At 46.2% G+C, this 27,289-nt stretch overlaps 1 protein-coding gene across 1 annotated transcript in view; it reads right to left on the bottom strand.

The window, feature by feature from the left end:
- Positions 1-372: 372 nt before the first annotated feature.
- The window catches only part of LOC144668744 (EVI5-like protein), a 121,691-nt gene continuing 94,774 nt past the window's right edge, over positions 373-27,289 (bottom strand). Inside the window, exons 10-11 of the mRNA XM_078531075.1 lie at positions 5,587-5,871; positions 373-3,231 (exon numbers count right to left, since the gene is read on the bottom strand). Coding sequence (XP_078387201.1) covers positions 3,121-3,231; positions 5,587-5,871 — 396 coding nt within the window. The 3' untranslated portion in view covers positions 373-3,120. The remainder of the gene's footprint in view (positions 3,232-5,586; positions 5,872-27,289) is intronic.

Below are 27,289 nucleotides of genomic sequence, written 5' to 3'. Positions count from 1 at the left end.
TAAGAACTGGGGTGGAGAGGGTAATTAACAAAGAACAGGGTTGGGAGGGTAATTAAGAACTGGGGTGGAGAGGGTAATTAAGAACTGGGGTGGAGAGGGTAATTAAGAACTGGGGTGGAGAGGGTAATTAAGAACTGGAATGGAGAGGGTAATTTACAGATGGGTAATGACATCACTTAACTTGATGTTGAAAAGTCAAGGCTCTTGAAAGTTGAGGATCTGAGGTGAGTGTATCAGAGAATCAAATCCAGCAGCATTGGCACTCTTTATTGAACACGACTTGATGAAACCTCATTAAATCTTTAAATACCACAAAGCCGCTGGTTTGTCACAGAGATGGTGCTGCATAAGAATGACAATGAGAAAAACAGACCCACAACGTTCTGGTTTAATATCTCTGTATCACATTCACTGCTTTATCAGCATATCCTCCATTGTTACACAGTACACAACAAATAGCTTGTGCTCCTCATGTGATAATACAATTACGGTTCAGTGTGCACTCGCTGTCCTTATGTACACAGCTAGCAGCTAAAAATGATCATGATTCAAGCACATATCAGCTTTACAAAATGCACTGGCAATCTGAATGTGGCAACACAGACACTTCAAAAACCAACATGGAATATTTTCACACAAAAATTCAATATAAACGGTATGCTACATAGTTTTGGCAATACACAAAAGCAGAGTATATACAATTCAGTAACAGCCCTGGTATTGTGCCAAAAATAGCTTCTAAACCTCTACTCACTGGTCATGTGAGCAATCACTCAGACATCATGTAACAGATAACCTTCATTTGCTGATGCCACTTGTCATGGAATGCATAAGGGTAACACGTTCATACAACTGAGTGAGCTGTGAATCTGTCCATGGACTGAGGTGTGACACCGACTATAACACACAATGAGACACACCGAGTAAGCTTAGGTCAGACAAACAAAGCTGGAGTGTTCAGCGCACATTGTAAACCCATCTGGAGCCTTCCAGAGACCGTTATTGCACATACACATTAGTAACCAGCTGTACTGGAGACCTACACACTTTCAATCTCCGAATAATGAAACCTGCTTTTATAATACATCAGACAAATTTCTCCTACACCTGTCTACATCTGATTTCAATGACAATTGCACATTACAGTGAAGCTCAGAGAGTATTGCTCTCACTGTCAATAGGTCACCTTTAAACTCATCAATCCTCTCCCGTTTACAGAATCCCAAGCCTGCAGAGTAATTCACCCCCCGAGGAAAGCCAGATGCAGCTTCCGGGGCACATGCACTGTTTGAGCCGCAGTTACAATTCCACAGGCAGTGGCCTCACAAAGCAGCCGTTTTCCATGTCAGTGAAAGCCAGCTGCAGACTGTAACTAACTGTATAGCCATTTCAAAGTTTACACACTGCATGTGATAGGTGAGGCGATGACAACTCTCAATATTTTAAAGGCAAAATACTGCGGATGCCAGAAATCTGAAATAAAAACAGAAAGTGCTGGAAAAACTCAGCAGGTCTGACAGCATCTGTGGAGAGAGAGAAAGAGAGTTAACGTTTCGAGTCCAGCTCTGAAGAAGGGTCATACGGACTCGAAGCGTTAACTCTGTTTCTCTCTCCACGGAGGCTGTTAGACTTGCTGAGTTTTCCCAGCATTTTCTGTTTTTATCTCAATAATATTTGTACACTTGCATATGACCTGGCTTAACTCCTAATGCATAGTGTATTCATGCCCAGCTCAGAGTTAACTAGTTAACTAAAGTAATGTTAGTCTCTGACTGCAATGTGAAGTTTGAAAGCGGGACAGAGAGAAATTTGCATTCACTTGTAACAGTATCCCAGAAGAGCAAAAACAAAAATGTACCGTCTGTATAAAATGGTACAGGTCATCCAGGTATGTTCAGTACACACCATGTGAAACTTGCTAGTTCAATGCCATTGCACAGATTGGGGAACATCTGAACAACCACAGCGGTTAGAAAATGGCCAAGAAAGCAGCCAGTTAGGGGCCTCACGGTTAATGCTGGGGAGGTCACGAGTTAGTGACAATACACCGAGCATTGCTCTTGCATCTGAGATAAACGTTGCAGCAGTAAAACTAGCAGCTGTCTCTATACCCGTGTCCTGCGCTCCCCCTAGGAGTGATTCATGGCATCTCGGCCCTGGTCCCGGGTCTGTGAACCATTAGGCACAGTCTCACTCAAGATATTCAGTTCCTGGGGACGGGGTCTTTGACGTTGGCAGTGACGGTTTCTGTGAGCTGATTGGAGTCCGTGAAGGAAATAGGCATACTGGAGAGAGAGTTAGAATAAGATAGGCTCTGTAAATTCACAATGGGACACACACATCAAGTTCCATTTTACATCTAGATGTTGGATTACACAGATTGAGAGTCGCTGTGCAGAAACATCAGTGCGAGATAGCTCAGCAATCTCATCAATTTAGCACCTTGTCTTATATGAGTATAGGTAACACCGAATGTAAAGTTGCCTCCAGACAACTCCCACCAGCTGATGAACACATTAGGTGATTACTAAAAAAGCTAGGAACAGGTCTATGGAGGGGGTGCTGGTGGCAATAAAATGGAGGTCAAGCCAGGGCATCCTATTCCTAATGGACAAACCCTGTGGAGCATCAGTGCCTGAATTTTAACACTGACCTCAGTGAGACTGATATTGCTCTGATCATTATGGAACAGTCCTCCTTCCCATAATACGATGAGGGTCTCCCTCAGGGGTGACGCAGAATTTAGGAAGATACACAAAACTGTTCCGTTTGCCCTATTTACACCATGTTTTCAAAAAAAAAAGAAAAATAATTCAACTGAAAAGGAGTCATTTTCCGCTTTGGATCTGATTTACTAAAGCAGTGATCCTGAAGTGACGAGGGAGTGTTTGTGACGATGTGATGTTATTGGTACAACAGGAAACAAAAGTCAAGTGGACAGAGGTGGGATGACAGGAGGATGGCACGCTATCCCCGTACACTCGCAGTTACACACGCGGAATACCTGGACAATGTGAGCAGCAACTCTCCACAAAAGGAGAGCTTCACTTTGTATGCTCAAATGTACATTCCCTAACACTACCCCGGGACACTCGCCTTCAACAGGCAAACTTACCCCCTTCAAAAGTACATAGTGAGGATTCTCACTTCTCCAAGCTGCTCCCTCCCCTCTGGTATTGAGTAAGTGAAGCCAGTTCCTATATGCAGAGATTGGAGAGTTTGGGAGATGGGCTGAGAATGAAAGACTTTACAGTACGGCCGGTTGGTTATACTTGTGCAGAAACAATTGAGAGTAACAGACGAATGGCCTGCCTCTTCCTTCAGCCACGCTGTGTCTAAATTCACCACATCACCATGTTTCATAGGTGTGCTACAGAAAAAAATCCAAGCGTGTGTGACCGGTTTTGGATTCCCTCCATTCCTCCCTATCTGGAGGATTACAGATTAATAGAAGAGCCACAAATCTCACAATGCCTTTAAAGCTTTCCAAGGCTGTATTGGAGGTGGTTTGCTGGAGTATTGTAGGTGAAACACTGGCCAAAGGGAGATGGGGATGACCCTGGATAGTGAGGTTTGGTTGGACAATGCTGGGATTCTACTGATCGCCGCTGAACCCCTGTGGGGCCTCCTCTGAAATCCCAATTCTATTAATCAAACCCTCTGCTTTTATAATGGGGGTGGTGGGGAGAGTGCCGGAGGAGGGGGTGACACGACAAACACCAATCGCTAAAATGCTTAAAAAACACTTTTTGAAAATAAAAAGAAGCAACTTAGGTCCCCAATTAGCACCTGAAAATGGGCAAAGCACTTCTACAGGGAAGGAGGGGTCTGACATCTTGCCCCACAGGGGCTCCGCGGGGATGCCCGGCCCGCCCCACAGGGGCTCCGCGGGGATGCCCGGCCCGGCCCACAGGGGCTCCGCGGGGATGCCCGCCCCGCCCCACAGGGGCTCCGCGGGGATGCCCGCCCCGCCCCACAGGGGCTCCGCGGGGATGCCCGCCCCGCCCCACAGGGGCTCCGCGGGGATGCCCGCCCCGCCCCACAGGGGCTCCGCGGGGATGCCCGGCCTGGCCCGCCCCGCCCCACGGGGCTCCGCGGGGATGCCCGCCCCGCCCCACAGGGGCTCCGCGGGGATGCCCGGCCTTTTCCAGAATGTCACTTTACCAACTCCTTCAATGATATTCCTCGGATGCAGCATGGATGTACATGGAGAATGGATCTGGACAGAACTTGTTCACAATCCCTGGATCTAACGGGAGTGAAACATATTGTTCCAGGGTTGGAATATTTGGGAATGACAGAAGCACGGCTCTGCCCTTGCAGAGCAGGTTGGATGTTCCGGCTTACGGAAAGATCAAGTGTCAGTGTTAAAAAAAAACAGCCTTAAAGGCAAAAGTGCTCTGAATTGGCTAAAATTAAATTAAATCTTAAAAATAAATTTAAAGAAAATGTGAATATAGCAGTACAGGATTTGACGAGGTTCTTGATTTCAAACCAAGTGAATACTTTCCTAGTTTAATTAATAGATGTCAAAGCAGTGAGGGGGCTGGAGAATTCAGTAATATCACGTAGGAAAAGGGAGTTTTATATTACTGCAAATTGGTAAAATGATAGGGGTCAAACCTTGGTTACAAGGAAACAAAGTCAGCTGGTGATGGGTAGTTACGACAGTTAGGTACTGTGTCAGCCAGTTTGCAGTGTCTGGTTGATGCGCTCTGTGCCGTGCGCTAGTTAGTGTGTCAGACGCTGCATCAGTCAGACACTATGCCTGTATGTCAGTCAAATAATACATTAGTCATCATGTCAGTCAGATACTGCACCAGTTGGCACATGATCCATTTGCCATCAGATCATGTCAGGCTGCTACTGTGTAAGGTTTTGTTTTTGCTATCACCTAGAGAAATCTAAAAAAGTCACCTAGTTGTCTAAAAAATTTATGACTGCTGACCATACAGTAATTTCTCTTGATCAATCTCCAAGGTATAGAAAATTATAATGATCCATATTGTAGAGATTCCAGAGAATCCAAAGTGTAAATCATCAGCTACAGGTTAGTGGTGAACCTGTCCCACATGTCATTGGGCCAATGAGGGAGCATTAATGGAGGCGATGGAGAGGAGAGATCCCACAAACACCAGGCTCCTATCATTAATTTTTAAATGCTGCCATTATCCTGTGCTCCACACAGAGTGCACACAAGGAAAACTGGAGGTCACTCGACTTTGATCGAGCACTGATGTGCAGCATGAATATTTTAGCTACTGGGCATCCGATTTCAGAAAACTTATCGGCGATACCAGAGAAACTTAACATTTACAAAATTGCCCAACTCTATTTCCAATTTCAATGGAAAATAGTGTCAGATGCTGCAGCCAATAAAATCACTTCCCCTGCAAAGATCATTTCTCATTGGCAAATATGAATGGAATTTAATATTAGACCAAACTCAGGGAAGTAACGTGCAGTTCAGGATGATCTCACATACAGTAAGTCTCACTTAGTGGAATGCCGTAGAGTTCCCCATTACACTGTTGTAGAGATGGAGGGCGTCTTGTTTGGACTCTCATTGCACATTATGTGATTTGCCATCTCTGCTTCAAGCTCTAGTGCAGAATTCTGATCTTCCTGATCACTGTCGGTGCTCCCATCACTGTCCTTTCCCGAGATCTCCAGCCCTCTGAGGAAATGATTGTTTCCGTGCGGAATTGGGTACAGTCCCTCCTGCAGGCCACTCACTGCCATGGGGCTGGGTAAGAGGTCCTCATCAGACGAGTGAATGGATTCATCATCTGCAACCATGTGATTCACAATATGAATCCCGTCAAAGCTCATTGGAGTCTGAAAGGATCCCTGACCTTTGAAAAGCCGGATCTGTGTTTAGAAAAAAAATGGACATTAATCCAAGTCATCAAGCTTTGAGGTATGTTCGAGCTGTTAGCAAAGAAGCTAAACAACTGATAACACATTTACCCCCCACCACCCCCCCCCCCAAATTCATTTCCTGAAGGTGCCATGACATGTTGATATACAGTTCCACAAACTCTTTGATCTTTCGTACAACGGCCCATTACACTTTGGTGAGCTTCCCTTTATCGTCCTCACCTGGTGCCCACACAGGAATGTACACTGCAGGAGTCACCGCGTTGCAACTATGAATGGGATGAGTTAAGGGTGAGGATCGACTTGTGGAATTGTGATATAGTAGCCATCACTGAGACATGGTTGAGGGAAGGGTAGGATTGGCAGCTCAACATTCCGGGATATAGAATCTTCAGGCGAGACAGGGGAGGGGGTAAAAGAGGAGGAGGCGTTGCATTATTAGTTAAGGAGTCAGTTACTGCAGTAAGGAGAGATGATATCTTGGAGGGGGAATCGAATGAAGCTTTGTGGGTAGAGTTTAGGAATAAAAAAGGGGCTGCCACATTATTAGGTGTTTACTATAGACCCCCAGATAGTCAGCGGGAAATTGAGGCGCAAATATGTCCACAATTTGTGGAGGTGTGTAAAAACAATAACAATAGGGTAATTATATTAGGTGATTTCAACTTTCCCAACATTAATTGGGATAGACATAGTGTTAAGGGCTTGGATGGAGTGGATTTCTTGAAATGTGTACAGGAGAACTTTTTAGGTCAATACGTAGAGGGTCTAACAAAGGATGGTGCATTGCTAGACCTAATTCTGGGGAATGAAGCCGGACAGGTGGCTGAGGTGGTGGTGGGAGAGCATTTTAATGATAGCGACCACAACATGGTACAGTTTAAGTTTGTTATGGACAAAGAAATAGACAAGTTGCAAAAAAATGTTTTGGATTGGGGGAGAGTGGATTTTAGTAAAATAAGGCAGGATCTGGCCAAGGTTGACTGGGAACAGTTACTTGTGGGGAAATCTACAGAGGAACAGTGGGCGGTGTTCAAAAAGGAAATGGGGAGGGTACCAGCTCAACATGTTCCCTCTAGGGTGATAGGAAGGAGTAACAAGCTCAGAGAACCATGGATGACCAGAGATATTCAGGATACGCTGAGAAGGAAAAGAAAGGCTTTTAGCAGGTACAAGGGGAGCAAATCAGCGGAGGCATTAGTGGAGTACAGACAGTGCAGGGTGGAGCTTAAGAAAGCAATTAGGAGAGCAAAAAGGGAATATGAGAAAGCTCTGGCTGGTAAAAGTAGGGAAAATCCCAAGATATTCTATAAGTATATCAATGGGAAGAGGATAACCAGGGAAAGAGTAGGGCCCATAAGGGACCAAGGGGGCAATCTATGGGTAGAGCCAGAGGACATCGGTAGAGTGTTGACTGAATACTTCACGTCCGTCTTCACCCAAGAGAATGAGGATGAAGGTATGGAACTTGGGGAGAGAGACTGCGAGGTTCTTGAGCAAATTGATATGGGAGTGACAAGGTATTGGAGGTGTTGGCAGGTTTAAAAGTGGACAAATCTCCAGGTGCGGATGATTTGTGTACCAGACTGCTGAGGGAGGCAAGGGAGGAGATCGCAGGGGCTCTGACCCAAATTTTTAATTCCTCTCTGGCCACGGGGGAGGTGCCAGAGGACTGGAGAACAGCTATTGTGGTTCCGCTATTTAAGAAGGGTTGTAGAGATAAGCCAGGGAACTACAGGCCAGTGGTAGGGAAACTATTGGAGAAATTTCTGAAGGAGAATATCTATCTCCACTTGGAGAGGCAAGGTTTGATCAGGGATAGTAAGCATGGCTTTGTCAGAGGGAGGTCATGCCTAACAAATTTGATTGAATTTTTTGAGGAGGTGACCAGGTGTGTAGATGAGGGTAGTGCAGTTGATGTAGTTTATATGGATTTCAGCAAAGCCTTTGACAAGGTTCCACATGGGAGACTTATAAAGAAGGCAAAAGCACATGGGATACAGGGTAATTTGATAAGGTGGATTCAAAATTGACTTAGTTGTAGGAGGCAGAGGGTGATGACAGAAGGATGCTTTAGAGACTGGAAGCCAGTGTCCAGTGGCGTACCTCAGGGATCTGTGCTGGGTCCCTTATTATTTGTCATTTATATAAACGACACAGATGACTATGTGGGGGGTAGGATTAGTAAGTTTGCGGATGACACAAAGATTGGCCGGGTGGTTAACCGTGAGGGTGTGTGTCTTGGGCTACAGGAAGATATAAACGGGATGGTCAAATGGGCAGCTAAGTGGCAGATGGAATTTAACCCTGAAAAGTGTGAGGTGATACACTTTGGAAGGAGTAATTTGACAAGGAAGTATTCAATGAACGGCATGGCACTAGGATGTTCTGAGGAACAAAGGGACCTTGACATGTGTGTCCATAGATCTCTGAAGGCGGAGGGGCATGTTAGTGGGGTGGTGAAAAAGGCATATGGGACACTTGCCTTTATCAATCGAGGCATAGATTAAAAAGTAGGGAGGTCATGTTGGAGTTGTATAGAACCTTGGTGAGGCCACAGCTGGAGTACTGTGTGCAGTTCTGGTCGCCACATTATAGGAAAGGTGTGATTGCTCTGGAGGGGGTGCAGAGGAGATTCACCAGGATGTTGCCTGGGATGAAACATTTGAGTTATGAAGAGAGGTTGGATAGACTTGGGTTGTTTTCGTTGGAGCAGAGAAGACTGAGGGGCGACCTGATCGAGGTGTACAAGATTATGAGGGGTATGGACAGGGTGGATAGGGAGCAGCTGTTCCCCTTAGTTGAAGGGTTAGTTGCAAAGGGGCATAAGTTCAAGGTAAGGGGCAGGAGGTTTAAGGGGGATGTGAGGAAAAACCTTTTTACTCAGAGGGTGGTGACGGTCTGGAATGCGCTGCCTGGGAGGGTGGTGGAGGCGGGTTGCCTCACATCCTTTAAAAAGAACCTGGATGAGCACTTGGCACGTCATAACATTCAAGGCTATGGGCCAAGTGCTGGTAAATGGGATTAGGTTGGTAGGTCAGGTGTTTCTTATGTGTCGGTGCAGACTCGATGGGCCGAAGGGCCTCTTCTGCGCTGTGATTCTGGGAGCCATCAATTTTTAAGATTAATTGCCCTTATTTGCCATAGAAAGGATTTGGAAAGAGCTACAATCGAATGTGCGGTATTACAGAATGATAGAATGGTTACAGCACAGGAGGGGGGGGGTCTGCGATCCAGCTATGCTGTTTCTGTGCCAGCCTGGTCCCACTTCTTCACCTGAAAATTTTCTCTTTTCTGATCATGACCCAATTCTCAGTTGAAAGTCACAATTGAATCTGCCTCTACCACACTCTCAGGCAAGCGCACTCCAGATCCTAAACGCTTGTTGAGTTTAAAAAACAGGTTTTCCTCATGTAGCCATTACTTCCTTTGTCAATACCCTTACATTGGAGCCCTCCAGTTCTTGATCCTTCCACCAATAGGGACAGTTCCTCCCTATCTATGCCATCCATTCACACGAGGCCAGGTTTGATAAATTTGAGTTGAAAAAGGCTTAAAATGTGAATTTTCCCCAAGGCTTTAAACAACGAGCTGTTTGATAGCCTGTCTCACTCGGGTTTATTGAGGAATCTTTGGTAGTGAGCTTTGGCTGGGGTTGCCCAGCAGGCCTTCTCTCCTCACTACGATCAGAGACAAAAGAGTAGAGAGATGTAGCCTGTTGTTATTTTCACATTGACACAAAGACAATGTACTGCTTTGATCGAGTAAGTTTGACCATTTCCGTTGTTCACTTGCAGTTGAAAGATTTGGCTCTGGCCTCACCTCCCCCCTCAGCATTCTTAATTCCCCTCAAAAAGATGGGAGGAAAAGTGAGAAAGGAACAAATATCCAGTTGAGATAACAGGGAGGTCCCATTTTCCACCCCCGTATAGTACATTGTATATCAGGGAGTACAGACACATCCCTAAACACGAGGTACTCTGACAGCTCATGGCACTGTACTTCGGTGAGTACTGAAAGGAAAAGCCTCAACAGGAACTAGGGCTGATTTTTCACTGTGGTCAGGGCTGATGAAGTCAACTGCAGCATCTCTATGAGATCAGCTTTCTCAGGCACCTGCTATTTCTTAGCACACGACTGACTGGCGGATCTCTAGGTTGGTTATACGGTACAGTTTGCCTTGATTTCAGCATTGTGAAGGCATAATGTAATCAGACATAAAGCTACCAGATTATGTTGAGCAGGGCTGAGTGTGGCCAAAGACAAAAAAGGTCCAAAATCCTTTTCTGCCCAAGGAATCATGTAATTATAGCGCTTGCTGTGATCTGTGCTGAAGTGAAAATGCTTTCAGATCACTTTGAATGATTGAAGTTATTAGACGCCTGTGGAAACAAAACAGTAATAAAGCAGCATAGGAACGTTCAGTGTGTTATTATTAAAGTTTGCAGATTATGGACTGACATATACTAATAAGTACAAAAATCTTTGTTTTTAAAGTACTTGTAAAAATGCTATCACTTCCTGTAATCATATAGGCTGCAGCCAATCTTTCCACATTCCGTGGCGACAGAATGAAGCCCCTCAGACCCCCACTTATGCCCTCCATCCCCATTCATTCGTCCCTTCACTCCTCACGCAGACCCACTCACTCATCCCTTCTTCCTTTTCCACCCTCCTCCTCCACCTGGATTTCTCCACCTTGCCTGGATTTAGGTCCTCAATGCTGTCGCTGTCACTGTCAGTGGGTGAGTGCAGCTCCTCCTCAGCTGGTGGCAGTGCCAGGGGTCTGCACTGCAGGGAGGGGCAAACTTCCTCCCCGGGGAAGGGGTGGGGGGCTGGTAGGAATTCAGGCCCCGGTGACTCAGATCCAAGCAGGCTGGGCAGCGCGACCTCTTCTATCACTAGGCGCTTGGGTAGCGCCGGGTCCCAAGTCAGACAAGCCAGGTCTGGCCTGGCTTGCGGCGGAGTCACTGATGCTGTATCACCAAGCAATTTACTCATCAATTCCACCAGCAGAGTTCCACAAGAACCACAAACTAAACCCGGCCTGATCCAGCTCATTATTGGCAAAGACAATTGTGTCTTCTTCCATTTTCCACTTCTCCTTGTCCTCTTGGGGGATGCCTAGGAATGATTGGTGACAGTGCAGCTGAAAGTCTCCTGCTTGGCTACTGTGGGACCAGCCAGAGTAACTGCTCCAGCTCCTCCAATCACAGGTTCCCTCGCTCCTGCTCTTGCTGGTCCTCCAATCGTCGATTCTGTCTCTGGAGGAGCAGCAAGAGTTGGGGAGTTTTGCGGGGGTGGGGGGGGGGAGAGAACCTGCGAATGGAGGGGCTGGAGAGACCAGCATGGGAGAGACAGAATCTGCAATTGGAGGAGCAGCTCAATTTCCCCTGTGCTCACTGTTTCTCCAATCACAGCTCTGCAGTCAGTTCCCACTCTCACTGACTGACAGCAGAGTGGCGAGTTTTTTTTTTCAGCCCTCCCCTCCCCGAAAGTCAGAACATATATTTAAAATGGCAGATCTCCAAAACGCCAATGTCGGAAATCTGGCAAAGGGCTGAAATTCCTCATCCCTGATTCAGGCAAGATGTGCCTCACCAGCTCTAGGAAGTACAGCTTTACACCTACTCAGAACTTGGTGAGCATCTTCTTTAATCAATTGACAGTCAACTCTGTTACATCAACATTTATTCGGCTTCTAGTGTCTGGTGTGTCAATTGTGAAAAAGTCCATTTGATTTGTCCAAACAGCGACAAAGCTAGCAGTATAAACTTCAGTTTGTTTGCCCCAAGGTACCTGCTGTGCAACTTAAAAGTACCTGTTGCAATAGATTATGCAACTTACGAAGTAGCAGGGCAAGGTAATGTAAAAATGGCTTTTAGTTCTACCACTCACTGCAGCACAGCCACCATTTCAAACACCAAGTACAAAACTATCAAAGGTACAGTCTCATGACCCGAGGGCTGGAGTGCTTCAGTCAATCTATAACCAGACAAAATGGTTCTGGAACCTAGGTCCATAGGGAACTCATGATTCTGGTAACTCTGATTTTTAGTGATCTGGTGATGAGTACCCCTGCTCGCTAGGGACCTAGTACCCCTGGTTGATACAGATCTGGCGACCAGTACCCCTGCTCTATAGGGATCTGGTACCCCTGGTCGATGGGGATCTGGTGGCCAGTACCCCTGCTCCAAAAAGATATGGTAACCCTGGTTGAAAGTTTTAAGTAGAGAGTTCCGAGTAGATCTCCACCCTGTCGAAAACACATTATGTGCCAGGTGGGAACTAAGTACATAAAGAGCAAGAGGATAACTAAGGATATAATACGACCTATTAGAGACCAAAAGGTAACTTGTGTGTGAAAGCAGAGGAGCTGGGCATGGTTTGCGATGAACAGTTAACAAGGGAGGAGAATGAAGCAGGCATTAGAGTTAAGGAGTGTGAGATGCAACTTTGAAAATGAAGAGTACCTCTAGCTGTAAAGAGAAGCAGGGAGGTGTGGTGCTGGAGGATTAGTAACGTCGTACCATTGATTAAAAAAGGGAGAAAGAGGCAGACCAAGTAATTACAAATCAGTCAGCTAACCTGTGGTTTATATAGAGGGACAGTATAAATCATCATTTCGAGAGGCACAGATTAATCAGGGACAGTCATCACGGATTTGCCCATGTAATATTGTCTCTCACTAACTTGACTGAACTTTTTGAGGTGGTGGTAAGGAGGGCCGATGAGGGTAATGTGTTTGATGTAGTCTACACGGTCTTTAGCAAGATTTTTAACAAACTGGTCAGAAAATGAAAAGCTGATAGGATCCAAGGGAAAATGGTAAAGTTGGATCCAAAATTGGTTCAGTGGCAGGAGCAACAGGCAATGATCAACAGATACTTTTGTGACTGGAAGACTGTTTCCAGTGGGGTTCTGCAGGGCTTAGTACTGAGTACCTTCCTGCTCCTGGTATATATCAATGATTCAGACTTCAATGTAGCGGGCATGATTAAAAAGTTTGCATATGAAACAAAAATCCGTTGTGAGGAAGAAGGCTGTAGATTGTGGGAAGATATCAACGGACTGACCAAGTGGATAGTAAATTGGTAAATGGAATTCAATTTGGAGAAATATGATGCAATGCATTTGGGGAGGGGCAAATATGGCAAGGGAATACACAATAAGTGGTAGGAAAGGGAGACGTGTAGAGGAAGAGAGTGTGTTCTTTAAGTGCACGTGCACAAGTCCCTGAAGGGAGTAGGACAGGTAGATAAGGCGGTATACCAGAAACTTGCCTTCACTAACCGAGGCATAGAATATAAGAACAGTATGGTTTTTGAGGTGAAGAATGAGGATTTACTGGACAAGTCACACTACCAATGAAGAGGTGCTGGCTGAAAGAGTAGTATTGTCAGAGACTCCAATTGGATATGCACTTAAAGTGCCGTAACTTACAGCACTACAGGTCAAAAGCTGGAACATGGGATCAGACTGGATGGTTAATTACCAGCAGGTAGACACAACGGGAAAAATGGATTCCTGTTGTGCGTAAAATTTCAAAGATTCTATGATGGTGGCCTGGCAGCCAGGGATCCAGCGACTCCTCCCCACCCACCCCACCGTCAGGGCTCCTCCCCGCCCGCCAGCGACTCCTCCCCGCCCGGCCCCCCTGCCAGCGACTCCTCCCCACCCACCCCACCGTCAGGGCTCCTCCCCGCCCGCCAGTGACTCCTCCCCGCCCGCCCCCCCTGCCAACGACTCCACCCCGCCCGCCCCCCCCGCCAGCGACTCCTCCCCACCCGCCAGCGACTCCTCCCCCCCCGCCAGCGACTCCACCCCGCCCGCCCCCCCCGCCAGCGACTCCTCCCCACCCGCCAGCGACTCCTCCCCCCCCGCCAGCGACTCCACCCCGCCCGCCCCCCCCGCCAGCGACTCCTCCCCACCCGCCAGCGACTCCTCCCCCCCCGCCAGCGACTCCACCCCGCCCGCCCCCCCCGCCAGCGACTCCTCCCCACCCGCCAGCGACTCCTCCCCCCCCGCCAGCGACTCCACCCTGCCCGCCCCCCCCGCCAGCGACTCCTCCCCACCCGCCAGCGACTCCTCCCCCCCCGCCAGCGACTCCTCCCCACCCGCCCCCCCCGCCAGCGACTCCTCCCCACCCGCCAGCGACTCCTCCCCACCCGCCCCCCCCCGCCAGCGACTCCTCCCCACCCGCCCGCCCCGCCAGCGACTCCTCCCCACCCGCCCGCCCGCCCGGGCTCCTCCACACCCCCCCGCCAAGACTCCTCCCCACCTCCCCTCACCAAGACTCCTCCACACCCCTAAACCCCAGTAATAATCCTCCACTCTCCCACACCTCCCTGAAAAACTCCTCCACACCCCCAATAAGACTCCCCCCATATCCCACCCCCAGTAAGACTCCTCCACATCCCCTCATCCCCCAGTAAGACTCCTCCATACCCCCTACCCCTAAACCTTCACTTCACTCACTGCCCATGAGCAACTCCCCTTCAATCAAAAAGTTTCTTTCAGCACAAGTCAGATTTTTCTAGCTTGATCACAAAACTGGTGAGAAATTGTGGGCTTTTTTGCTGCAGACTGGGATGAAGAGGTCAAACCTATATTGGATTTAAGAGGGGTCACTTTCACCTTGCACGTAAGCTGCAGTTGAGCCTGGGACCCACTGCATCACCTGACAGCACACGAGCCAAGGCAAGAGTGCGTGGAGTATTTGATCAACAGTAACCTGGAAGCTAGCTGCAGCTAGAACACTGAAGGCTGCTGGTTGCTTGACTGAGAGAGAGCGTGACACACACACACACACACTGCATTTGGTACCGTATGGTTTGGTTTCTAGGTGTAGTTGCCAGGATTGTCTTTGATGGTAACAGTGATGAGATTCCGCAGGCTGCACCTCTCCCTGTGAGCTCTGAGTCTCGAAACCTCACAGCGCTTGTCAACACTATCTCATCACACCACAGACTCCCACACGTCACCACAACCACTCCAAATCTGACTGCCGTGTGGGGAGAGTGCCCCAAAGCAAACGCTCAGTCTGAATAAGCTTCAGAGCTCTTCAACATTGCATTCAAAAGAGGGGGGATGGGGGGGAGGGGATGCGGGGAGGGTGAACAGAGAACAAGAGAAGGCGTCTTGGGGGTGGGGGCAAAAAGAGTGAAGACAGATGGTATAAGCCCTGTTAGTCCTATGCAGGTGTGAGCTGTAAGGATGGATACAATCTAATTCAAAAAGAACTTACAAACTATGATGGTCAGGTAAAGAGCCTCTGCTTCACCCAGCCTCTATCAATTGTGATACCTTCTTCATCAAATATATATACTCTCCACCCCAACCAAAACCAAGTCCTGAGAGGGGCAAAAGAAAAGCAGGTAAAAGCCCAGGCCAACTTGGGGGAAGAACAAATGTGGGAAATTCCTCTTCAACCCATTGACTTGATGGCATCTAGCTAAGTGCAGGTGATCACTCTGGTCTGAATTCTTGGCAGCAATCACCTTGTGTGAGGAGTACTGTCTGCCCCAGCAGGAACAGGTCCAATTCACACATGGAAGAATTCAATGAATCACTGTCACCTGCACAAGATGGCAGCCTATTCCAAAGGGCCACTATTCTCTGGGAAATGAACCTCCTCCTCGCACCAAATCTAGATTTGGCCTTACACCACATTAAATAGTAACCCCCTGATCCTCTCTATTTAAACTGCATTGATGTAACACCTTTAATACACTCAAACATCCCCTGGCAATTCACAGGAGTTTTTTCAAGCAAAATCTGACACCAAGTCATTTAGGGAGATATTGGGAGAGGTCGTGCAAAACTTGGTCAAAGAGCTAGGTTTTAAAGAGCCTCTCAAAGGAGGAGAGATGCTAATATAGAGGGATTCAGGGAGGGAATTCCAGAGTTAGGGCTCAGGCAGCTGAAGGAATGGCTTTTACTGGTGAAGAAAATCAGAGAAGTGTAAGAGTCCAGAATTATGTGAGCTGAGTTGTCAGGCTAGACCTGGCCATCTGCAATTTTGGTATTGTATTTGACCCTGAGATGAGCTTCCAATCATATATGTCCATGCCGCCTCTTTTGCCTAATTCTACAGTCACTTAGACAAATGTGGGTTAAACATTCTCAGCATGGGTTTATTAAAAGCAAATCATGTTTAGAGTTTTTTGATGAGGTAACAGTGAGAGTGGATGAAGATAATGTGGTTGATGTGGTGTACATGGACTTCTAAAAGACATCGTCTGTATTGTCTCTCTCTGTCCCTTCTGCCAAAATACATCAGCTCACACATCTCTGTATTAAATTCCATTTGCCACTTGTCTGTCCATTCTGCTCACTTATGTCCTGTTGCAGTCAATTGGTATCATCCTCACTGTTTGCCACACCTCCAATTTGATATCATTGGAAAATTTTGAAGTTTTACGCTGTGGTATTCCAATATCCAAGTCATTTATATGCAAAAAAAAAAAGCTGTGATTCTTTAACTGACTCTTGGAGGACACCATCTACACCTTCTGTCCTTAAGCTAGTTTTTTTTAAACCAAGCAGATATAGAACCTTCTATCCCACGAGCCTCAATTTTGTAAACCAGCCTTTTATGCAGTATTTTGTCAGAGACAACCAGGGTGTTGGTGCTGATAAAAGCAGAGTTCAGCTGGACATTAATGAATTTGACATGAAAACTTGGTGGGCATGCCTGAGAGCAGTACTTCACTTCGCTGTACCGTACACCAGGTTGAGTGATGCTGCATGGCAGCTTTGCACATCTGCTCCCCATGTGAATCTGGTGAGTTTTTTTTTATTCATTCATGGGATGTGGGCTTCACTGGCTGGGCCAGCATTTATTGCCCATCCCTAGTCGCCCTTAAGGTGATGGTGAGCTGCCTTCTTGAACCGCTGTAGTCCATGTGGTGTAGGTATACCCACAGTGCTTTTAGGGAGGGAGTTCCAGGATTTTGACCCAGATGTGCTCAAGTCTGCACTCCTTGTACTTAGGGTGAAGAGGGGTGGACGTACCCAGAGATTTGACTTAAGAACATAAAAAATAGGAGGAGAAGGCCATTTGGTCCCTTGAGCCTGCTTTACCCCTCAATAAGGTCTTGGCTGATCTAATGTGGCCTTAACTCCACTTTCCTGCCTGTACCCCATAACCCCTCCAGTCCCTTGTAGATCGAAAATCTGTCTAACTCAGGCTTGGATATATTCAATGATCCAGCCCCCATTGCTTGCTAGGGGAGTCTTAATGGGGATTTAAATGGGAGTAAAGGTTACACTGGGAATAAGGGGATGAAAGGTGTTTGTAGGGGGGGGAATTGTTAAGCAAATTTGAAGTACCATGGCAAGGTCAAAGGCTGGACAACTGCAAGTTCATCAGTGCAGCTAGGTGGTGGTTTTCTCAAGGGAGGATGCAGAAAGAAGTGGGGTTGTAATATTTCAGAGCGATGGGGCATTGAGTGATAGAAGGAAGAAGTCAGGGTTGGTCTTGTCTGCCAGCAAGTAGAGGCTACGAAGGTGGCAAGGTTCAGGAGGTGGGAATGAATTTGGGCAGGAGAGTTTATATGGAGGGAAAGGCTAAGGGAAGACAGGAGGTGGATGAATTCAGAGAGGAAGGTAAGGGGACGGAGATGCACATTGAAGATCAGAGAATGGGGATTCACTCTGTGCAGAAGCTCAGGAAGGGAGCGAGGTAAAATATCATGGGAGAAAGCACAGGAAGGGGGAGGTGGTAGACAATGAGGAATTTAAAGGAAAGGAAAGAGGGTTGAAACAAAGTAACGTTCTTCAAAGTGAAAAAGATGCCACAGGAATAAGGGGACGAGACCAAGTTGTGACTTGGTAATGAGAGCGTTGCAGGCTTCAGTAAGGAACAAGGTGTCACCACCTAATGGCCACATTTCAGTCAGAGCCACGATGTCAATGCAATCATTGAACTTCTTTACTGGGCTGCCTCGCTAATTGATTCTTTTAGCAGGCATGTTGCTGTGATACTTCACTGGGTCTTGGCTGGTAGTCGCTAAGTGACAGCAGCAGAGACTAGCCCTTAGTGATTTACCTGTACTATCTCCAGATTAAAGAATGGACCTACACTGATATAGCCAATTTCTGAATAAGTCTGAAATGTTCCACATACAATTAACTGCTTTGAAGCCTAGTTAACTGTTGCCAGAGTGAATGTGGCAGCATTTTTTTGGTAAACTAAGATTGGACAAAGAGCAATGACCTGTTTATCTGTTTCTGGTGATGTTAGCTGAGGAAAGGTTTGTGGCCAGGAGACCCAGGAGACTTTCTGCTCTTCCAATGGTCCCACAGGATCTCCTGCATTCGCCAGGATCACTGGAACAAGTACACTGGATCTCTGCTTAACAGCTCATCCAATGCACGGCACCTTCAACAGTGGGGCAAATGCAATCAAAGGTGCAAATTATGAACAGTAGCAATGGAACCATCCCAGTCAGAACTTGGCTTATTGCACGGAAACAAACAGAAGGATGAGACTCTTGCTCTACTATGCTTCACCTGAGGGATGGAAAATGTCCCCAAAGGCCCATGTGGTTCCACGGCATCTTTAACACTCAACCACCAGGAGATTGTATCGTGAATATTCTGGAATACTTGTGGTGCTAGGGGGGTACATAAACATTCAGTTTCCACAATTTCTCACATAATCCGATGATAACATGGTTTCCTGCCACAAGAAAGTGAAAAGCCCACACACGGCATGAAGCATTGCAGAAGAACAATGCTGGAGGTTGTTTTTTAAGAACTTGTTTCACAACAGATATCATCCACACTGGTAAACTATGTACTTGACACCACTACAAACTGCACATGCTTCAGTTTGATGTAACAATTATTGCCACACACTTTCCTAGAAGTTGATCAAACAGCTCTCACACTGCTGCTTTATGACTTATTCTGTTGAGGTTTTGAACACGTTGCCTGATGTATGGGGAGGGATTGCAAGTTAAACTTTCAATTTCTATGTCTAGTTGCAGCAGAATAGAGTTTTGCCTGTGCAGAACTGAAGTTATTGTTAAAATCTGCACATAAGGGGTTAATTCCCATGGCTACAGTTATTGAGTCAACACAGCGCTGGAGTCCACTGAGTCAATGGCAGCTCTCTGTAGGGCAATCCAATCAATCCCATTCCTCCGCTCTATCCCCGTAAACCTGAAAGTTTATTTCCTTCAAGTGCCCCATCCAATCTCCTTAAAATCATTGATCATCTTTGCTTCCACTGCCCTTGTAGGCAGCGAGTTCCAGATCGTTACCACTTGCTGTGTCAAATAGTTCACCCTCACATCCTTCTTGCATCTCTTGCCCAAAGCCTTCAAGTTGTGTCCCCCAACCCCACCCCCCGAGTCCTTGTACTATCAGCTAATAAGAACAAACATAAGAACAAGGAGCAGGAGTAGGCAATTCAGCCCCTCGAGCCTGCCCCGCCATTCAATACGATCTTGGCTGATCAAACTTCGGCCTCAACTCAATTTCCTGCCCTCTCCCCATAACCTTTCAACCCGTTACTAATTAAAAATCTGTATCTCCTCCTTAAATAATTCAGTGTCCCGGCATCCACTGCACTCTGAGGTAGTGAATTCCACAGACACACGACCCTTTGAGAAAAGTAATTCCTCCTCATCTCTGATTTAAATCTACCACCCCTGGCCTAAAACTATGGCCTCTCGTTCTAAAATGCCCCACAAGGGGAAACATCTGCTCCACATCTACTTTGTCTATCCCCTTTAGCATCTTATATGCCTCAATTAGATCCCCTCTCATCCTTCTAAACTCCAGTGAATATAGGCCTAAACTGCTCAATCTCTCCTCACAAGACAAGCCCCGCATCTCTGGAATCAATCTAATGAACCTCCTCTGAACTGCCTCCAATGCAACTACGTCCTTCCTCCAGTAAGGGGACCAAAACTTGCACTGTACTCCAGGTGCGATCTCACCAATGCCTTGTACAGTTGCAACAACACTTCCCTTTTTGAATAAGGGCGTTTTATTAGCATTTTTCCAATCCACTGGAACCTTTCCAGAATCCAGGGAATTTTGGAATATTATTACCAAGGCATCTACTATCAAAGCTGCCACTTCCTTTAAGACCCTGGGATGTAGGCCATCAGGTCCTGGGGACTTGTCACCCTTTAATCCCAATAGTTTGCTCAGTACTTTTTCTCTAGTGATGGTGATTGTTCTAAGTTCCTCCTTCTCTATACCCTGTGCACTACCTGTTACTATTGGGGTAGTACTAGTGTCCTCCACTGTGAAAACTGAGGCAAAATATTGATTAAGCATCTCTGCCATTTCTACGTTCCCCACTATTAACTCCCCAGTCTCATCCTCTAAGGGATCAACATTCACTTTAGCTACTCTCCTTCCTTTTATATACTTGTAGAAGCTTTTGCTATCAGTTTTCATTCATAATTTACCTTTTTTATTATTTTTTTTAGTAACCCTTTGTTGATTTTTAAATGTTTCCCAATCTTCCAGCCTGCCACTGACCTTTGCAATTTAGTATGCCTTAGTTTTTGCCTTTATGTTATCTTTAACTTCCTTGCTTAGCCATGGATGCTTTTTCCCCCTCTTACCATCTTTCTTCCTCTTTGGAATATATTTTACTTGGGAGGAATTGAATATCTCCTTAAATATCTGCCACTGTTCATCAACTGTCCTACCTTGTAGTCTTCCTGCCCAGTCCACTGGGGGCAAATCTGCCCTCATGCCTATGTAGTTACCTTTGTTTAACACCAGAACACTGGTGTAGGACTCAAGTTTCTCACTCTCAAACTGAACTTGAAATTCTAGCATGCTATGATCACTCTTCCCTAGAGGATCCTTTATTCTGAGATCATTAATTAACCTCATCTCATTACACAAAACCAAATCCAAAATAGCCTGCTCCCTGGTTGGTTCCACAACATATTTCTCCAAGAAACAATCTCTAATACATTCTATGAACTCTTCCTCGAAGCTACCCTTGCCAATTTGATTAGTCCAGTCTATATGCATATTAAAATCACCCATTATTATTGCCGTTCCTTTCTTACATGCTCCCAGTATTTCCTGGTTTATACTGTGCCCTATTGCTGAACTACTGTCTGGGGACCTATAGATTACTCCCACCAGGGACTTCGTTCCCTTGCTATTTCTTATTTCTACCCAAACTGACTCTACGTCTTGCTCTCCAGTGCCTATATCATTCCTCACTATAGCACTGATCTCTTCCTTTACTAACAAAGCTCCACCACCTCCTTTTCTTTCCTGCCTATCCTTCCGAAACACTGAGTATCCTAGGATATTCAACTCCCATACCTGTTCTCCCTGTAACCATGTCTCAGTAATCGCCACCAAATCATACCTATTTACCTCTATTTGAGCTGTTAATTCATTAGTTTTATTCCGAATTCTATGCGCATTCAGATACCAAGCCTTTAAGTTTGCCCTATTGTCAATTTTCCCTACTCTTATATGATTCTTTGGCGCAATATGGTGTTCACACACTCTGTCCCTTCCTTTCACTGTTTGGTAATGATCAGCCTCGTCACTAACCTGCACTCTTACCCTCTCCTTAAACTTTGATTTTGTATATTTCCATGCAACTGAACCCTCCCCCCCTACTACTTAGTTTAAAGGCCTATCCACAACCCTAGTTATGCGATTCGCCAGGACACTGGTCCCAGCCTGATTCAACTGGAGCCCATCCGAATGGAATAGCTCCCTCTTTCCCCAGTACTGGTGCCAATGTCCCATGAATTCAAACCCATTTCTCCTACACCAATCTTTGAGCCACGCATTTACCTCTTTAATCCTCTGCAGCCCAGATGAGGTATCCTTAACCCTGGCACCAGGTAGGCAACACAGCCTTCAGGACTCTCGATCCTGGCTACAGAGAACATTATCTATTCCCGATTACAACTACATTTCTCTTTTCTCCCCCCACTTGAATGGCTCCCTGTACCATGGTGCTATGGTCAGTTTGCTCATCCTCCCTACAGCCCCCGCTCTCATCCACACAGGGAGCAAGAATCTCAAACCTGTTGGATAAGGGCAAGGGCTGTGGCTCCTGCAGTGCTACTTCTTGGATCCCTCTACCTGTTTCCCTCATGGTCACACCCTTCTGTCCCTGACCACTGGCTGAATCTAAGGGGTGTGACTGCCTCCTGAAACAGCGGCCAGGTAACTCTCCCCCTTCCTGATGTGTCACAGTGTCCGAAGCTCAGACTCCAGCTCATCAACTCTGAGCCGGAGTTCCTCGAGCAACCAACATTTGCTCCAGGTGTGGTCACTAGGAACCACAATGGGGTCCACCAGCTCCCACACATCATGTAGCTACAACACATAGCCTGGCCCTGCATCTCTATTTTATTTAATTAGTTTTTCGATTTGTTTTTAAATTTCCTACTGGTCTTTAATTTATCAATCTGTAAAATATTTCTCCTATTTACCTTTAATCTGAAAACAAGTTAGGATAGAGATTCAAAATACACTTTTAAAATCAACTGGAACTCACTCTCTCTGCTGGGTTGAAGCTGAAGTGTTAGGCCTCCGATCCTGGGCCCCAGTAGTCACCTTTAATCTGACATCAACTTAGAATAGGTGGTTCAAACTAGCAGTTACTTACTAACCAATGAACTTACGGTTTTCCTGTGATGTCACTGTTTTTTCACAGCTTTTCTTTGTCTACCTTATCTAAGCCTGTCATTATTTCATGCACATCTATCAAATCTCCCCTCAGCCTCCTTTGCTCCAAGAACAACCACTCCAGTTTCTTCAACTTAACCTTGTAGTTAAAATCCCTCATCTCTGGAATCTCTCTGCTCTCTCCACATCCTTCCTCAAGTATGGGGACCAGAACTGGACACAATACTCTCGTTATGGCCTAACCAGACCTTTATGCAGGTTCAGTGTAACTTCCTTGTTTTTGTATACACCACCTCTATTTAAGATCCCATATACTTTGCTAACTACTCTCCCAATATATCCTGCCACCTTCAAGAATCTATGCACATAAACCCCAGGTCCCTCTGTCCCCAAACACTCTTTAGAATGACACCATTAAGTCTATATTGCGTCTCTCTGCCCAATTCTGCCAAAATGCATCATCTGACACTTCTCTGTATTAAAAACCATTTGCCACTTGTCTGCCCATTCTGCTCACCTATGTCCTGCTGCAGACAATTGGTATCATCTTCACTGTTTGCCACACCTCCAATTTGTTATCTTTGGCAAATTTTGAAATTTTACTGTATTCTAATATCAAGCCTGTTATCTCCACCCTCACCACCTTAAGCAACCTGGGATATAAGCCACTTGGACCAGATGACTTATCCACCCTAAGCACAGCCACAAAGTGCTCTCGTCAGCAGAGAGCAAGCATCTGACTGACTTCTCAAATGTCCATTGGAGCAAGGAACTTTTGGAAAGAGATTTAACAGATTTTAAAAAAAATTATCAAGAGTTCTGATAAATGAAAGAAAGGTTATTTCTTCAGTTGGAAATCAGTCTCATCATTTTAACATGTCACAGAGTGCAGGGGGTAGGGGGGGTTGGTCAGGAGACATTTATTTCCACAGAGATGTCAGATTTTGGAATGTTCTGTCACTGGGAGACCCATTACATTGCTTAAAGAACGGATAAACATTTGAACTGCAGAAGGATAAAGGGCAAGGGGAGAGAGCAGGATACAGGGCGAGGGGAGAGAGCAGGATACAGGGCGAGGGGAGAGAGCAGGATACAGGGCGAGGGGAGAGAGCAGGATACAGGGCGAGGGGAGAGAGCAGGGTACAGGTCAAGGGGAGAGAGCAGGGTTATAGGATTAGTTCTGGTTGCTCTCATAAACAGCATGGACAGCAGGCATTATGAGACAAATGGACTGTGCTGTTGACTTATCTGGTCCTAAACAAGGAGTCTACCACAATGTGACTTCTCTGGTCCCAAGGTGAATAATCTTAGCTGTGGCTATATAGAGTAGTAAGGCTCTACAACGAAATCATGTGCTCAATTGTCTCATGAGAACATGTTTTGAGTTTACTGCACAAGAGGGTTTGATTATCATTGCGTCTCAAATTGGGGATATGATCCATCGTGTTGTGTGGCACTACCACTGTGCTAAATGAGAGAGATTCAGAACAGATCTAGCAGCTCAAAACTGGGCATCCATGAGGGGATGTGGGCCATCAGCAGCAACAGAATTGTACTCAACCACAATCTGCAACCTCACGACCCATCATATCCCTCCACTCTACCATTACCATCAAGCTGGGCGATCCCCATTTGGTTCGATGAAGAGCGCAGAACGGCATGTCAGGAGCAGAACCTAAAAATGAGGTGTCAACCTAGTGAAGCTTCAACACAAGACTACTTGCATGCCAAACTGGAAGCAACTGTTTAAAAGACAGAGTTAAGTGATCCCACAATTCATGAATCAGATCTAATCTCTGCAGTCCTGCCACATCCAGCCGTTTATTGTTGGTGGACAATTAAATAGCTAAGCAGGAGGCAGCTCCACAAATATCCCCATCTTCAATGAAGGAGGAGCCCAGCTATCTTTGCAAAACACAAGGCTGAAGCATTTGCAACCATCTTCAGCCAGAAGTGCAGAATGGATAATCTATCTTCCGAGAGCCCCAGCGTCTCAGGTGCCAGTCTCCAGCCAACTCCCTTCACTCCACATATCAAGAAACAGCTGAGGATTCTGGATGCAGCATAGGCTGTGAGCCCTGGCAACATCTCGGCAGTAGTACTCGCGACTAGATTTAGCCTCCAGAACTAGTCAAGCTGTTCCAGTCCAGCTACAACGCTAGCATCTACCCGGCAATGTGAAAAATCGCCCAGGTATATCCTGTCCACAAAAAGCATGACCAATCTAATTCGGCCAATTACTGCCCCATCAGCCTCCTCTTGATCATCAACAAATGATATCAAGGCAATGTTTGACCCAGTGTGGCATCAAAGAGCCCTAGCAAAATTGAACTCAATGGGAATCTTCACCAGTTGGAGACATATATAGAACAAAGGAAGATGGTTGTTGTTGCTGGAGGCCAATCCACTCAACCCTGATTATCACTACAAGAGTTCCTCAAGGTTGCGTCCTAGGCTAAACCATCTTCATCATTGAGTTTCCCTCCATTTTATGGTGAGAAGTGGGGATGTTTACTCCCGTTTGTCACTCCACAGATACTGAAGGAGTCTGTGTCCACACGCTACAAGACCTGGACAACATTCAGGCTTGGGCTGTTAAGTGGCAAGTAAAGTTCATGCTACACAAATGCCAGGCAATGACTATCTCCAACAAGAGAGAATCCAACCATCTCCCCTTGACATTCAATGGCATTACCATCACTGAATCCCCCACCAACAACAGCCTGGAAGTTACCATTGACCAGAAACTGAACTGGAGCAGCCATATAAACACTGTGACTACAAGAGCAGGTCAGAGGCTGGGAATTCTGTTGCAAGTTATCTTACCTCCCACTAAAGTCTGTCCACCATCTACAAGGGACAAGTCAGGACTGTGATAGAATACTCTCCACTTGCTTGGATGAGTGCAGTTCCAATAACCCTCAAGAAGCTTGACACCATCCAGGACAAAGCAGCCCACTTGATTGGCACCCCATCCACAAACATTCACTCTCTCCATCACCGACGCACAGTGGCAGCAGTGTGTATCATCTACAAGATGCACTGCAGGGACTCACCAAGGCTCCTGCGACAGCACCTTCCAAGCTCATGACCTCTACCACCTAGAATGACAAGGACAGCAGCGCATGGGAACACCACCTCCTAGAAGTTCCCCTCCAAGCCACACACCATCCTCACTTGGAAATAGATCGCCGCTCCTTTACTGTCGCTGGGTCAAAATCCTGGAACTCCCTCCCTAGCACATTGTGGGTGTATCTACACCACATGGACTGCAACGGTTCAAGAAGGCAGCTCACCACCACCTTCTCAAGAGCAACTAGGGATGGGCAACAAATGCTGGCCTTGCCAGTGACACTCAATCCCCAAAAAGATAGATAAAAGAAAACCCCGTGAGAACAGGAAGTGGACTGGACTAGTCCCTTCTACACATGTTCTGATGGAAGAAGCAAATTACACAAAATCAAATATACTAAAGATATGTTGGTGTTTTGTAATTTCGGAGATACAGTTGATTGTAGCTGATCTTTTAATTGAAACCTTTGAGCAAGATGGAGTTTACCTAGAACCACCACCTCTATATAGAGATGATGTTAACAGAATGAAAACTTTTAAGGAGCTTTACAGGCACATTATAGAACAAAATATAACACAAGCCACATAAGGAGATATTAGGGTAGGTGACCAAAAGCTTGGTTAAAGAGATAGGTTTTAACAAGCGTCTTGCTCATGGGCAGCTGGCAGAGCTGACGGGCCAAATGGCCTCCTTCTGTGCCATAAATTACTCTATGACTCTTTAAAGGTGAAAGGAAGGCACAGAGAGGGAGTGTAGGGACGGAATTCCAAAGCTTAGGGTTTTAACAACTGAAGGCACGGCCACCAAGAGCAGAGTGATTCCAATCAGGGAAGTGCAGGAGGGCTAGAATTAGAGTGGTGCAGATATCTTGGAAGATTGTGGGGCTGGAGTAGATTACAAAGATAGGGAGGGCAAGGCCATGGAGCGGTTTGAAAACAAAGGTGCAAATTTTAAAATCAAGACATGCTTTGTAAAAAAAAACCTTTCACCATTTGCATTTCCTTGTGAACTGTGAGCTGATGTCAAGCCCTGCAAATCAGGCAAATGCAAACATCTAGCATCAAGGCTTTCCTTTTCATTCAGTCATGGGATGTGGGCATCACTGGCTAGGCCAGCATTTATTGCCCTTGTTCAGAGGGCAGTTAAGAGTCAACCACTTTGCTGTGGGTCTGGAGTCACATGTAGGCCAGACCAGGTAAGGACGGCAGATTTCCTTCCCTAAAGGACATTAGTGAACCGGGTGGGTTTTTACGACAATCCAGGTGCTATAAAAACACCACTTACTGAATCTTTCCTAAAATTGGTTTTGTCATAACGTCGCTGGTTAACATGAAACACCCCAATAACTGCTCATTTTCACAAGTGTTCTGGCGTGATTATCAGCTGATCACACTCCATTACACTAATAACACTACCTAGTGTGGCCTTTCATGCTTGCGTGACTTAAAATTCATCACTACACCTCCCCCTCTCATTGTGTGGTGAGTGACTAAACTAAGTACCTCTGATTAGCACCCGAGTTTAAATCACTGATCTGGATATAGTTTCCAAGCTCTGATTAAACTTTTCCCCATTAACACTGATTTTCAACACTTCCCTCGTGCCCAAAAATCCAGCCGCTCCCAGGACTGGGACCGGTTCAATTCCTGACAACTGCTGCTTCCAAACTTGGAAAGTAAATTGATTGGTTTA

The sequence above is a fragment of the Cetorhinus maximus genome, chromosome 28, assembly GCF_964194155.1.
Source record: "Cetorhinus maximus chromosome 28, sCetMax3.hap1.1, whole genome shotgun sequence".
Taxonomy (NCBI): domain Eukaryota; kingdom Metazoa; phylum Chordata; class Chondrichthyes; order Lamniformes; family Cetorhinidae; genus Cetorhinus; species Cetorhinus maximus.
The sequence above is the reverse complement of the archived record's forward strand: the minus strand, read 5'-3'. Positions and strand labels throughout refer to the sequence as shown.